We start from the raw sequence: 15,216 nt of genomic DNA, 5'->3' as shown, positions 1-15,216 counted from the left end.
CCCAGAAGGGTCGTGTGGCTATCCAGCCTCTTCCCTTTCCCAAGCCTTGGTTCTCTCATCTATAAAATGGGGACAACAGCTTGCCCTTCACAGAGTTGTGGTGACAATTAATTGGATTTGGGTCTGTAAGGCCCCCAGCTCAGATCTGGGCTGTTTCCTGCCTCTCTGCCTCTGCCCCTCTCAGAGCCTTTCCCGGGAGACCCTGCTGTCTCCTTTCCTGGTAAAGTTCCTCCTGCCCTTTCTTCCCCAGGCCATTGTTGCCTCCTTCTGGAAGCGAAGCATCACGAACTCCCAAGACTCGGGTCAGATATTCCCAGAATCACCGCTTCCCACCCTGACTCAGGGTGCCTTTGTGTCTGTCGCTCTGACCACCACGAGCCTGGACTAGGTGCGACCACTCTAGACAGTGGGCCAGAAGAGACGCAGAGGTTAAGGACAGGAGGGACCCAGGTCCTGCTGCATCGGTGGCATCTCCTTCATGCAGGTAGCCAGCTGGGTCCTTTTCCCTTTGCTTTGCCATTCATTCCTTCATCCTCTCTTCCTTCACCCACCCCCTCCCATTCTCCCTCCTTCACTGGGTTGTTATATTCCACACACTCCTGGGATCATTTTTCCCTCCACTGCTTCAAACCCTTGCATGGTTTCCCACTGTGTGTGGAAGAAAATCCAAATTCCTCACTGTGACCAATAAGGGCCTGTTCAGCCCGCTCCCAGCCCATCTCTGCAAATTCACGCAGCTCTCCTCATTCACGTGGCACCTAGCTGTTCCTTAATATGCAAATCATGCTCCTGCCCCAGGACCTTTGCACTTGCTCTTCCTTCTGCCTAGAATCCCAACTTTCCTTGGCACCTGCTCTGCTTGTCAATTCTGTCTCAACTCAGCATCACCTCCTCAGAAAGCCCTTCCCTGACCATCCACACAGAAGGAGCTACTCTTCCTTCCTGTCACTCTCTTTTATTTTGTGTATAGCTCCCAGGACCACCTTGAGCTGTCTTGCTGGTTTGCGAGACAAGGAGCCTCGTTTGTTCTCTAACCCCACCGCCGCACATGGGGCCTGGCACATGGTAGGTGCTCAGAAAAGATTTGCTGAGGAAATGCTGCAGGGGCTCATGCTGAGCACTCAGCAGAGAAATGGAGGAAGGCGGCTCCTACCTTCAGGCAGCTCACGGGGCAGGTCAGGAGAAACAGGCTTGGGGAAGGCTCCCTGGGGATCTGGGGAGAGCAGAGAGGGGGTGAAAGAGGAACTAGGGGCTTTGGGGTGGAAGGCAAAGTGCATGGGGTTCTCAGGACCTCTGCTCGTCATGTTCTGGTTGATGAGGGGTGCATCTGCCTATGAGAACGGGACCCATGCTCCTGTCCCCAGGGAGGGCAGTGTCTGGCCCTGGGCGAGTCTTGAGCGACAGCAGAATCACCACAGAGCAGGAACACAGGGATGGACGAAGGCCTGGGGGGAGGGAGCACCAGAGAGGCTGTAAGCAGTGGCTGGGCAGGTGGTCAGGTGAGGCCCACCCACGCCACTGTGGTTCAACACCCCAGCCCCTTAGAGAATAGCTGTGGGGTATGGCACACTCACTCTTTGCTCCTAAAGGACCTTGGCATGGGTGTTTGCTGATAGAAGGACTGATGCCCTCACAGGTTTGCTCATTCATTCTGGAAGATATAAATAAAGATGAATCTGCTCCCAGTCTAGTGGGGAAAGGGAACAAGAAAATCCGCTAACATAAGGATGACTGTTAATGATGGTATGATCCTTGATCGGCACTTAACCATTGGTCAATGACTTTCTATGTATGAGCTTGTCTCAGGTCGAGACGGCAAGTAGTATCGCTGAGCACTAGCCCCATTTTACAGATGAGGAGGTCGAGGCCCAGAGTGGGGATCGCACAACTGGGGAGGAGCAGGGCTGGGTTTGAAGCCAGGGAGCCTGTCTCCAGCACTCATGCCCGGTGCCCACTGGTCCGGGGGCCAGTCCGGTGAAGCTTGCTTGCATATCTTTTCATCTTATTTATAGAGAGACACTGGCTTACAGCTGGTAAAAGCAGAAACCTGTCCTCAGGCCTTGCTCTCAGGAGGGCTGGAGTGAGGTGAGGAGGGAAGGCAGCTGGCCAGGGCCCTGTCCTGTCCTGGCCACTTAATGAGCTTAACTGATAACCACGGGCTTAGGTGGGTTGCCAGCTGTACACCACTGGTAGGGTGGAGGGTGGCCATGGGGCCAGGGGGCGGGGCCTGAGGATCCCCAGCTGTTTGAGCAATTAGCCGGTCTCTGTGACACAGCTGTGTGACCTTGGACACATTCTTTGACCTCTCTGTGCTTCCTTTGCTCATTTATAAAATGGAGGTGAGCATGGCAACATTCTTGGAAGATGCTCCCGGGACGCAGCCAGGGGCAGGGGACGATGGCCTTCAGTTTGGAGACTACCTGGCACGTAGTAGGCAATCGGTACATTTTCTACTCCAGTCTTTGGAAGGTCTCAGAAAAGAACAGAACATTTGCATAAAGGAGAGAAAGGCAGCTATGGTCAGGCCGAGACAGTCTCTCATCTGGCTGTCGCGGACACGGGCGGTGACCTGGATCCTACTTCTCTCTGGGCCTCAAGTGTTCTCATCTGTAAAATGGTACGGCGCCATTTCTTTGCCTCCTCCCTACACACTGGTGATGTGGAGACGAGTGTGGTGGTCTGTCATGGCATTTAGTTGGTGCTCAATAAAGGAGCCCCCGCCACCTTTGGGAGGGCTGGATCTGCTGACCGTGAGTGATCGTGGGACAGTCCCCTACTTCCTTGGGCCTCTTGTTTTCTCGTTTGTAAAACGGTCTGACCCCAGGCATGCTTTCCCTCAGCTCTGTTGTTTCTGGAATTCAGCAGCATTGGTCACTGTCTTCTCTGAAACCCACCTCAACTGCACTAGCGGGGAGGGGGTGAAGTCTCTGGGAGGGGCTGGAAGTGGAGAGGGGAGGAGGCAGGAATTGCTGTGTCTGATTCCCAAGGGGAGTGAGATCCCTGCTCACTGCTGCTTCTTGCCTGTTCTAGTGGGGTTGGGGGCGCTGCCCTGGGGCAGGAAAACACCAGACTTCTGTGGTGGGGTGGGGGTCCCAGGAATGCTCGGGGGAGGAGAGCCTGGGTCCGGATTCTCCATGGAGCGGGGCTGAGTGGGCCCAGCGTGGAGGCGGGGCCGGGGGGTGGGTGGGTGGGCAGATTCATTGCAGCCATTCCTCTCCCCCTGCAGCGCCTGCTTCTAATGAAATTTTACGGCAGGTGGAAATGATAGGACTCCGCCAGCCCTAAAAGCACTTCTATTTATTCATTAAAGATATTTATATACTGAGCGGCTCTCTCGGGCGGCCCCACCCGCCTCTGGCTGGGCCATTAAGTGGCTCCCAGCCCTCGGTGCTGGGAAAAGGCTCTGGGGGCAGGGTCCCCTCCCTGCATGGTGACCCGTAGCTCTGCCTCAGCCTGTCCCCACAGGCCACCTCCTCCTGGCCCCCAGCACCAGCTTCTCCTCCTTGGGAGCGTGCCCCAGCCTCTTCTTGGAGCTCCTGCTCCTACGCTGTTGTCCACGACAAGTCCTCCATCAAGCAAAGGAATCTTTCCAAAACTCAGATGGCGTCTCTTCCTGGCCCAAACTGCTCCATAGGCCTCGGGGCCCTCAGATCTGGCCCCTGTCTCCCTCCCTGGTCTGCTGCCCCAGCAGCCCCTGCCTCATGGGGGGAACAGCCACATGGCTCCTGGCTCTTTTCTGGAGAATGATGGCCCTATCCCTTTCAGAACTCCCCAGTACTCATTCTTTGTTTACCTGTTTATTGTCTCTCTGTCTGTCCCAGGAGCTCCTTGAGGCCAGCAACAACACCTGTCTTGTTCCCCACACAGCTTACGGGGGTGCCCCGAGCTGGTTGCAGGTGGATTTCCACAGGCTGACCCCTCAGAGACCCTCTTGTTCAGAATGAAGGAGAGCCGAGACTCTCCTTGGAGCCGAGACTCCAAGAGGTGAGGGCCATGGTCTTGTCTGAAGGAGGCTGGGCTTGAGGCCGCAGTGTCCTGCTCTTCTGCTCCATGGCATTTCCAGTCTGGGACCCTCACTGAGGCCCCACCCACAAGCTGGAGCTTTCTCGGAGGTGGCCAGACTTAGGTCCCAGCTTCTGTAGCCCCTACCTCTGGTGCCTTTTCCCATCCGTGCCCTGGGGGCCTCCTGCAGCCTTCCTGCTGCCTTAGGGGCCGAGGCCTTGCTTGTCGCTCAGCTGTCACCAGCATTATCTGGGGCCTGGTTACTTCCCAGACAAACTTGGGAGGTCAGATCTTGCTTCAGGGGTCAGAATCTGTTTCTGCATCATTCGAGGACTGGGGGAGCCTGCAGGAAGGGGAGGCCATGCGTCCTAGAACAAGCTCTGTGACTAGACATGACGCCAAGCTCCCAGAAAGCAGAGGAATCCACATGCGTGTCATTCTGCCGGGTTCTGTCACAGCCAGGAGCTCATTCAGCCCTTGCCCTGGGACTTCTGAGCAGTCTCAGCATCCCTAAAGGCCTGTTTTACCTGGCCCCTGCCCCTTTGCCTGTGCGATTCCTTCTGTCTCGAAGGACTTTCTACCTCTTATTTTTTGAGACTCATGGCCCTCTTAAGAGCCCTGAATGTCACTTGAAATAACAGATATGGCGCACTGTCCTGGCTTTCCTGATCCCTCCTGTCAGATTTGGGGACCCTCTCTGTCCCTTGAGTCTCTTAAAGCTCGTTATCGCTTCCTTGGGACACCCTGTTGGGCAACATGGGGAGTTAACTTCAGGCTGGGGTTCACGCCCCCGTGCCCAGCATGAGGCCCCGTCCAGAGCACGTGTGCAGCAGACATGCTCTGGCCAGGGTTGGGGGGAGTGGGGAGCCGGAAGACATGCGCTGGGAGGTTACAGTGACATGTGACATGGGTTGGGGGGTGCATAAGAGGAGTCTGAGCTCAGTGGACAGGTGAGGAGCAAGTAGATGGGGGAAGGTACGCAAGGATCCTCACTACGAGCTGCTGGAACGTGGCTCCTCCTCCCCATTGCTGCAGAGAGAAAGCCTAACCTTCCAGATGTTTCTTGGACTTCCCCCTTCGCATGGTGGAGCAGCCAGGGCCACACTCAGGTGATTGCCCATGTCCAGCCAGGAAACCTGGCCTTGGGCCCCCCACCCAGGCAAGTGTCGCAGCCAGCTGCCCAGATGTGGGAGCGAGGGGCTCAGGGAGCAGGGGCCTGCACAGCCACCGTGGGCTCCCGTCACAAGGCCATCAACGGGCTGCTTCTGCCTCTGATGCATTCTGTATGGACAGAATGGGGGGGGCTCCCCAGAGATCTGCTGCCACTCTCCAACCTCCCTCGAGCCCCTTCTCTGCCAGTTGGTTGGGAGACAGGGCGGCTCTGAGGTCAGGAGTATGGAATTCAGAGCCAGTCTGCTTCTGTTCTAGGCCCAGATTTGTCACTTTGCAAGCCACAGGCCCCGGCGTCTCATGTCATCTGTGAAAGGGGGCTGATGACAATGGACTTACCCTTAGGAATGAGGGTGCCATGAACTGATTGGAGAGAAGCATGAGCTCACAGAATGGGCTCGATGAGTACTAGCTAATACGTCCATGTGCAATCAATTCATCCTTCTAAAACACTAGATGACTTCACTCCTGGGAGAAATGCAAGTGAAGACGCAACCACTGCTGCCATCAGAAAGGCAGAGACACCAGGGCAGGCGCCGTGCTCGGTGGGGGGAGTGTGTGTGGGAGGGTGGCCCAGGAGCTGTCGATGGAGGGCGGGCCACGTGGCAGCAGGTATCACAGTGAAAAACGCGCATTCTGACTCAGCAATTCTGCTTGGGAGTTTAAACTCACACGTGTGTGAAATGGCCAAGGATGTTCACTGCAGCATTTTAACAACCAAAGATTGGAGACACCCGAACGTCCCTGAATGTGATTAGCGGAATCACGTGTGCCCCGGCCACAGTCGAGCTCAGCGACGGAAGGAGCGGGGCCGCTGGGTGTGTACGGAGGGTGGAGAGCGAACAAAAAGGCGCAGGACGGAGGGCATGATATGCTCCCGTTTGTGTTAAATACGTTTTTATTCACTTAAAAACACATCCCTGAAAGGACAGTCTGGCTATTCAGCAGTGGCTGCTTCTGGGGAAGGGCGCTGCAGGGGGTGGGGGTATCAGACATGAAATACCCTCGCGGACCTTCTCAAGTTTACACCAAGGGCATGCGTCACCTGATCAAGAAAAAGGTGGCGGGGGGAGCCCCTGTCTTTCCCGCAGCCCCGAGAACGGAGGCCCAGCGCTGGGACAGCAGCCACGTTCCATGTAGACCAAGGAGGAAGACAGGTTGAAGACTGTGGTTCTGCTCTTAACCTTTGCTGTTGGGTAAGAAAATCTTATCAGGAAGTTTTTGCCTTTAGGAAAGTGAGTCTTGCCTCTCTGTCAACACTAAATTGACACTCTTGGTAATGGCAGAGGATGCCCCCCGGGGCATGGGTGCTCTGGTTGGGGGTGACCCAAGAAGGGTGGCTTCTAGCTCCCCTGACAAAGCGCTCCCCCCCAGATAAAGGAGGAGTGTGGCCTGCCTAACAATCTCTTTAAATTAGACACGACCGATCCCGCTGCCACTGAACTCAGGCGTGCGGACCAGTCCAGAGCAGCAGGCTGTGAGGGAAGAGGTACGTGACATCCTCGCTTCCCTTGTGAAGAAATTCTAATCCTGCTTAAAGGCTGCTTTACTGCCGTGTTTGGATAGGAAAAGGCGTACCGCCCTGCTGGGATGGTGGGTGCTGGCAGCACGCAGCTATCGACACAAGGATGGCCATGGGGGTTTGGCTTGAAGGGAAGAGTTTGGGAGCCCCAACAGTGGACAGACGTGGAAGTCAAGTTCAGATCTTCATATGGCATGGGCGGCCTTTACTGGATGCCCAAGAAGTCCTTCTGGAGGGGTTGGGGCTGCTTGATGAGGCAGATAGGGTCTCAGCAATGAGCAGACACAAAAGGTAGGCCCACACCCCAGGAGCCCATGGATTAGCAAGGTTAGTAATGAGTATCTTTACCTTGTTCTTAACACCTTTTCTTAGCCCTGTGCAGGGGGTTGTTACAATCAGAAAGCAGAGGGTCAAGATTTCTCCTCATTCCGTCTTCCCAGTCCCTGCAGCACCTCTGAACTACAACCCCCTTCTGAATCCTAAGGGATTATATACCTCATGTCCCCACCCCCCAAAGCCTCCTGTCACAAAACTGATAGAAAAGGGGACCCACTTCCTCATTTGTAAAGTGAAGACAGGAGTTGAAACCTCCTTTTGGCAGAGGGACCTGTCAAACCAACCCCAGGAGGCACCCCCCTGTGGGAAGCAAGGCGGAGTGGAGCGACTGTGGTTGAAGTGGGGTGAGCGGCCCCGAGCCCGGCCCACCCTCTTCTGTGCTGGCTTCTGACGCGCTTCTGGGAAACCTAGAGCCTTGGGAGAAGGCGGGTCTAGGGGTCGGGATGTGGGAGAGGAGATGGCTGGCTGCCTACCTTTCTGTCGAATTTTGAACTTCCGTTCCGCGTACAAGCCTCACCTGGCTAAAAACAGAGAATTTAAGAAAGAGGACAATGCTGAAGGAATAATGCTCTCTGAAGTATCATCCTTAATTCAAGAAGTCTCTGATTCTGCAGGTTACATCTGGACATGCTTTATTCTTTGTGAATTCATTACACCACGTATCGACAGTGGAACCGATCGAAGTGTCATGTCAGTCAGTGATCCGTGGTGGTCTCCCAGTCGAAGCAGCGGGTGGAGGGGAGCGCACAGCCCGCACAGGCAGGCAGACGCGGCTGTGAACGCAGGTGCTGCTGCTTCTCGGGCCCAGGACCTCGCACAAGTCCCTCACCCTCTCTGGGACCCCCGTCTCCGCTCTCGTGAGTGGGGGGTAACAGTGCCAGCAGGGCTGTCGCGCATGTTAAAAGAATGGATGCACAGCAAGAAACACATAACAGGTGTTCGATACACGGGCACTACCGTAGTTACAGGAAAGTGGAATAAAAACACCAAACACCTAAATCCAAAACAACACTATAAGGCCATTCTGATTCTGGCTAGGTCCTGGGGCAACACCCACCCCATGACAAGCATGGGCACGCTGTCCCGTTTCCCGCTGGGCTGACGAGAGCACCAGGAGGGCAGGGTGGTCTTACTCGATACCCTCCCAGCTGCCCGACACTGGGCATGACGCAGGTGCCATCTCATTCGGCGTCCCCTTAGACGGCTGCCCGGAATGGCAACTGGGTCTCCCCCGGCTCGCTGACTGTGGCCAGATGGTGGGGGCGCCCACAGCCCTATACCTGGGGCTCGGTGAGAAGAGCTGGGCTGCCTGGCAGTGTTGGCCATGGGCACAGGCAGGGTGTGCGGCAGCCCCGTAGCCTATGTGCTGACCCTGGGCCATTTTAATGAAATGCCGCTTTTCTGAATTGGCTCATCTTCTACCTCACTCACGAGGACGCTTTTCTTTGGGACACGCTAAAAGCATGCTAACGGCCCGCTGACTTCTGTAAAGGAGGAGAGCCATTTTCTCACACTCTGTGTAAAATGAGTGGGACTCCAATGCTGAAGCCCTAGCATATGGGGGGGGAAGGACAGGAAATCCTACTTCTAAGGTTCCCACTATGTGCTGCATGCTCAGATGACTCCGCTCACCCCCCCGAACACCACCCCTCCTCTGCAGAGGAAGGAAGGTAAACTGGCAGGTGCGGCTGGAATTTGGGCCCAAGGCCTGTTTACTTACTTCCGGCAGTGGCGCTCACCCTGACGCATGGAGCTGCCCAGGAGCTAGAGCCCAGCACGGCACCCGGCCATACCCCAGACCCCGACTCATCAGCCCAGGGTGGGGCCCGATGAGAACGTGTTTGTTCGTGCTCCCCTCCCAACCAGTGGCTCCGATGGATGCCAGGGTCCGGGATGCTGTTCCAAGGTCTGTGCTCTGGGTGGCAGGGGCCTCGCTGGGCCATGGAGGCTTCCAGGGCTGCTTCCACCCCAGCCACATGGCTTGTGTCACTGTTGGAGTCAGGGCTGGACCAGAGAGGTCAGCAGTCCATGTGCTCCCCTTTCCTGTAGGACCACGGAGCAGCTGTGCGGCCACGGTGCGCTGCACCGCTGGCTCACTGAGACGCTCTCTGGGCCTTGGTTCCCTCCCAGGGAGAGTGAGGCCCACCACCGAGCTTCCTCAGAGGTGTCTCCGGACAGCCGCTGGGAAAGAGCCGGGGAAAGAGCAGAGGGTACTGCCCTGCTACAAAGAATGCCAGCCAGGAATACCAAAACTAGCTTTAATTTGTCCAAAAGTCACATTGAGCCATGTAAAAACTTTCTGGGATGGAGGCCCAGAGAGAGTCCATGCTGCCTGAGGCCAAGGGGTTTCTAGAAGTTCTCCAGCAAGCCGAGGATGCGCTTCTGCTCATTCTCCCGGAACTCTGGGCTCCGGCCATCACCGATGTTCTCCGCATACTCTGGGGAGACAAAGGCAGTGTGAGGTGTGGATCCAAGGTGCACGGCTGGGTCCCTACATGCCCTTCCCTAAATCTTGCTCCTGCTGAGGCGCATGCCGTGCTAAAGACCCCGAAGCCAACTACCACCCCGCCCCAGGGCAGCTGGGGCCAAACTCCTGGGTCCTGCATTCGAGAAGCTCAGTCATCAGGGCCCAGCTCTCCCGTCCTCACTCAGGGGCCTCCCCAGCAGCACCCCTCATCCACGCACGAGAAGTGGATGCCTGCAACAGGCACGTTCGTTCCGGCCAGTGTTTGTCAAGAGTGTGACCCAACCAGCAGCAGCGGCAGCAGGCAGCAACTTGTTAGAAAGGCAGACTGTGGGGCCCAACTCAGACCCACTTACAGACCACGCAGTCCGTGTGAACCAGCCCTTCAAGGAATGACGCACAGAAGTCTGAGAACCACCATTTGAGGCCATGGGGATAAAGCAATGATCAAAAGAGATGAAAATCTCTGCTCTTGTGAAGCCTACTTTCTAGTGGGGAAACAACCAGGTAAATAAATAACAGAGACGGGGCTGTCAGAAGGCCTCACAGACATGTGATGAAGACGTGCAGCAAACTCCTGTGGGGAGGTCTGCGAGCGAGCAGCAGAGGGCTGGCCAGTGAAGACTGAGTGGGGAGCTCGCCTGGCTCGGTGGCTCGGTGGAGGGGGAGTATGGAGGTCTGTGTGGCCCGAGCTCCGCATGGGGGACAAGAAGGGGCAGGCACAGACCACAAGGCCTGTGCGCTGCTGCAAAGACTCTGGCCTTTCCCCTGTGACCAGAGCTGTGGGAGGGCTCCACTCCAGCGGCTGTGTGGGAGATGCCCTGAAGGGGACAAGGGCAGAAGGAGGCAGATGTGATTTGATGGTGACCGGGACCAAGAAGGTCACAGTGGGGGCGAGAAGTCTTCAGATCTTACATGCATTCTGAAGCCAGGCTGGAAGTGGGGCGGCAGAGAGACACATGGATATTGACACCACCAAGAAGTATGACTGAGTCGTGGAGAAGGTGACAGCAAGCCTCGAACTCCCCCATGAGGTGACCAGGTGCTGCACCACTAAGGAGGGGTCAGAGTACAGTCCCCTGATGTGAGATTCAAACAGTTGGAAGTTTTTCGGTAAATGGGGAGGTGGGAGAAACAATGGCGTCGAGATGCCCCTCCCCTGTCTTCAGTGGCAGGAGGATGTGGGAGAAAAGCACCACCACGGGAGAGGGGGGTTCCGGAGCCCAGGGGCAAGGAGAAGGCTCCAAGAGGGAGGAGGGTACAGAGGATGGCACTGAAGACAGATCTCCAAAGAACACCATCAGAGTGGCAACGTAGGTCACCGCGTGATCCGCTTAACCCACACACCCCAGCACAATACTTGTAGCTCTCCATTTCATTTTCAGAAGTATCCCCCCTCCAATTATATACTCACGCTGGTTTTAGGGGGTGGGGGCGTATGGTGCAGAAATGCTGTGGATCTTAGGGACTGGAGGGCAGGAAATGGGGGCGGGGAGTGGGCTTCCTATAGTGAGTCCCAGGAGGAAGGATACAGAATGTGCCAGAAGGGAAGGAAGGCCAGCATTCTCACTGCCCACAATCCCAGAGGGAAGATGGTGTGACATCGTGGGCTGGGTTTGAACCCTGTCTCCAACTCACAATCCTAAGTGACCTTGGGAGGGTCTCCTCTGAAAATGTATGGGAAGTACTTGGCAAATAACAGATGTTCGAGACACACTAGCTCCTTCCCCGAGGCTCCTTTGCTCAGGCCAGCAGAGTCACGTGTGGAGAGCCCACATATCCTGTAGGTCCCTCTTAAAGGCCATCTTCTTGGTGAAGCCTACCTGGTCCTCTTCCTCTGGCTCCTGTCGTCAAGCCAGGGTCCCCATCACAGGCCTGAATTCTAGACCACCCTGAACTTGTTCTCCTCTCCCTCCAGATGGGGAGTTTCAGGAAGGCAGAGGCATGTGCCTTACTTTTGGCTGAATACCCAGCAGAGTCTGGCTGAGAGTCAACTATCAGTGTGGCGAGGTGCACGAGCTCTCCGAGCAGTGGATTAGGGCGATGGCTTGCCTCCCTGCCCCACTCCTCACACTGGGCAGCTTCAGGTAGAACAGAGAACCCTGGCCAGAGGCTTTTATATAATAAAACATCTGCTGAGCCAAATCAGACAAAGATTGGGGAGAGAAAAGAAAGTGTGCAACTCCTCCCCTGCTCCCTCCCACCCCCACTGTGCTGGGGAATAACTCTGCTCCTGCCACTTCTTCATTTTTCCTCCTTCCTCTTTATTACTTTGGACATGTGCCGGAAAACGGGATTTGGGATTCAGACATGTGCCAGCTGTGTGTCTCCCCCTGGAAATCATCCTCTTCCGTTAGATGTATCCATCACCTCCAGCAGCACATGGTTGTGATGCCTTCTATTAAAGGCCCCTTAAAGAAAGGGCTGGGGTGATGGGAGAACAGGATCCGGGCTGCGGAGACAGCTACGGGGCCATATGTAAGTGTTATCTCTTACTCACGTGTGAATGATCTAGTATTTGATGCCCCAGGAGACAGAGAAATGACCATTATAGCATTTAATACCCCCAGAGGCATGGTCTGGAAGCAAGAGTCTTAATGGATTGAACTAACACTTTGCTCTCCTAATGTATTCTCAGACCCAGGAGGGAGGGAAGTGGAGAAACAGTCTGATCCTTTGGGGCAGTGATTTTCCAACTCAAGCCAGCTTCCCTGTAGGGACTTAATCTCTTTCTAGAGACCTACAAGGTAGAGGAAAGCAGAGTCCGTATCAAGGGGATTAGAAAACACCAAGGCCTTCGAAAATCCAAGCACACAGAGCACCCATCCCATGGCCTGTCTCCCGCAGCTCTCTGTGGGGAAGGAGGAAGCCATCGGATTCGCCCTTCTCTGCGAATGGGTGGTGAATGGAACAGGCACGATGTGGAAGAGGGGCTGTCTCCTCCGCAGCGCGTGCTGGGCGGGTGTGTCTGGTGGCTCATCTGATCTTCGCAGCATCACACAAGGGAGAGAAGCCATTCTGGTTTGCAGATGAGGAAACTGAAGCTTATTAGAGAACTGGAACAACGTGCCCAAGTCTGGGACGGTAGAGAGGCTGGGATTCAACCCAAAAGGTATAGGAGTTGGGAAAAAGGTACCTGAAGAGCCGGGGGCAGGGGAGCCAGGCCCCGAATTGGCACTGTCTTCCTTAAGCAATATGCTGCCTGGCCTGCTCTCCATCCTTTGGGGAGGAAAGTGCTCTGTGAGTGCTCCAGAGCAGCCCAGCCCCCTGGGGCTTCTGGCTACAAAGTGCTCCAGAAGGCTAAGACTCCAAATGCCATGTCCTGTGGTAAAGGGGCCCCAGTGGCCACAGGTGTGGAGCAGGTCAGAATGTCAGAACCAGCAGGGCTCTCAGAAATGTAGTACAACTCTGAAGGCCGGGTGACTGGCCAGCGCCCCACAGCAAGCCAGCCAGAGCCGGGCCCAGAACCAGGTCTGACGAGGCCCCAGTGCTCTTCCACGACCCCTGGCAGCCGGCACAGCTGTGCCATGTGCCCTCGCCCTCCACCCCCTACCCCTACTCATTCTTTGTTTCCACAGTAGAATCCTATTTAGAGAAAATCTTAGTGGTGCCAGCTACCTCTGGTTATTACAGCTGCTGCAGCAGTTTATAAATATTGAACAGATCCCTCCCAGAGGTCTTGGGGAAGAGTTCTCTTTGCTCTGTGCGTGTGTGTGTGTGTGTGTGCGCGCGTGCGCGCGTGTATGTGTGTGTGTGTAAGAAAGGAAGAGAGAATGCAGGAGAAAGAGAGATGCTAGATGAAGGGGGAACTAGGAGTGGGGGAGCTGGGGGAGACGGGAGAGAAGAAGAGGGTGAGTCGGGCTGGAGAGAGTGAGAAAGGTGGTTCGCACATCAACTCCCTTCTCTACTGCCCCAGCATTTTCAAATGCTCTTATAATAAAGGCTTTGATGGAGCTCAAAAACAGGCAGCAGTGCTGAACGCATAAATATTAAAGCAAACTTTAGACAGCAGGTTTACTATTCAGACATGGAATACAAGCTGTTCTGTTTATGTTAAACGGGAGAGGGAGGGGCCCCGGGGCTGGCGGAGGAGAACTATCTTCAGGGCAGAGACTTACGCTGCACTCATAAGCCTAGCTCGGACCCCTGAAACTGAAGCCTCAAATGCTCACCCTTCAAGAAATGCCGGAGGAAGAGGGGTGAGGGGAGGAGAAGAATGCCCCTCTCTGTCACACTGAAAACTTGGAAGACGCAAGAAACTGGGAAAGGAAAATGCATGTCTAACAGATTCCTTAATGACAGTGACAAGCCTGGAAGGTCTAGTGTCATACTTCCCTAGAAGGACATTCACCTGTAGCTACAGGACACAAGTCCATCAGAAATTCCATTGAAGTGACACCCATTTAAAGGAAAGGGGTACCATCTGCTTCTCATGCTAACAGGGGTCATGTTCCCATTGCCCCGAGGACGCCTGAGTTGCTGGGAAAACACCTTCCCCTCCCCTCCCCTCCCAGGCCCCGAGAAGGAATCTGTCCGGGTGCTGGTCCACTGGCTTTCCTGCCAGCACCTGAGTCCAGGCTGCTGTCACCTCCAGGTCAAAGGATTAGGCTGAGGAAGCCAGGGAAGGAGGCTCCATTCGCTGAGCACATACTGTCCCAGCCGCCCGACTGTAATCTCGACTTGAGCCTTCCCAAGGGGCAATATTCACTCCGGGTCTGTGTTTTACCGAGAGGAAACCAAGGCTCGAATGTGTTATCTACCAACTTAGCCAAAGTTGCAGAGAGAGCCAGAATCACGCGTGTCTGTGCGTCTCCGATCTGTTTCCTGCCGGAGGAGATCACACATGGGTTCTAGCAGCAGAGGCGCTGACATGTAGCAAGCACGTGCTACGTGCCAGCCACGTGTCAGGGCTGTGCGTGCGGATGGCGCCTCCCTGGACTCTCACAGAACTTGGTGAGGCAGGTTATCTCCACCTCACAGATGAACGGCTGTGGCTTACGGAGGGTAACGAGCTGCCCAGGGTGAAATGCACGCCTCTCTCCAGGATTCTCTCCTGCCAGTGGTCACAGCAGCCATGACCTGGGGCAAGTCACGCACACATCAAGAGGTCATCTAAAAAGAAATCCTGTCAGCTTCTGCAGTTTCAAAATGGCAGAGGCAATGCTCAGGCTACCAAGAGCCCCAAATCAACATGGAAATACATGTTTATGAGCTTCTAGAGGAGACTTTAAGCCATAATGAAAAAACAAATCAAAGGGCCAGGAGCCAATTTCTGAAGGCATTTTGAAGTCTTTGGCTCAGTCTTCTTGCCACCAATAAAAGAGTCTGGGGTTAGTAATCCTCTAAGCTTTCCCCTGCACAACAGCCCAGCAGCCATGCGGTCTTCCGGTAACTTTCGCCAGCGACCAAAACATTGAAGAGACTTGCCAGCAGCTTCCACGGTAACCCCTGGCACAAGTATTTACACTAAACAGTATTTCCAGGTCACAGCTCCCACACCACATCCAAGGAGGTGACCCCTTGATGATGGGCATCTGTGCCTGCCCTTAAGAGGTCAATCATGTGCTTCCAGAACCTCCTTAGTCACTTACCAGCTTCACGGAGACAGAAAGGACAAGGGTGGCTGCCAAGAACCAATGAAATGGGGGGAGGAGGGACAGGGAGTGAGTGTTTAATGGGTACAGAGCTTCAGTTTTGCAAGATGAAAATTAAAGGTGTGGAT

General features: G+C 55.1%; 1 protein-coding gene across 1 annotated transcript in view; it reads right to left on the bottom strand.

Moving 5' to 3' along the window:
* Positions 1–9,274: 9,274 nt before the first annotated feature.
* The window catches only part of CTNNBL1 (catenin beta like 1), a 161,676-nt gene continuing 155,734 nt past the window's right edge, over positions 9,275–15,216 (bottom strand). The window contains exon 16 of the mRNA XM_004746461.3: positions 9,275–9,468. Coding sequence (XP_004746518.1) covers positions 9,380–9,468 — 89 coding nt within the window. The 3' untranslated portion in view covers positions 9,275–9,379. The remainder of the gene's footprint in view (positions 9,469–15,216) is intronic.

The sequence above is a fragment of the Mustela putorius genome, unplaced genomic scaffold, assembly GCF_011764305.1.
Source record: "Mustela putorius furo isolate JIRA1106 unplaced genomic scaffold, ASM1176430v1.1 tig00000743_pilon_pilon_pilon, whole genome shotgun sequence".
Lineage (NCBI taxonomy): Eukaryota > Metazoa > Chordata > Mammalia > Carnivora > Mustelidae > Mustela > Mustela putorius.
The sequence above is the reverse complement of the archived record's forward strand: the minus strand, read 5'-3'. Positions and strand labels throughout refer to the sequence as shown.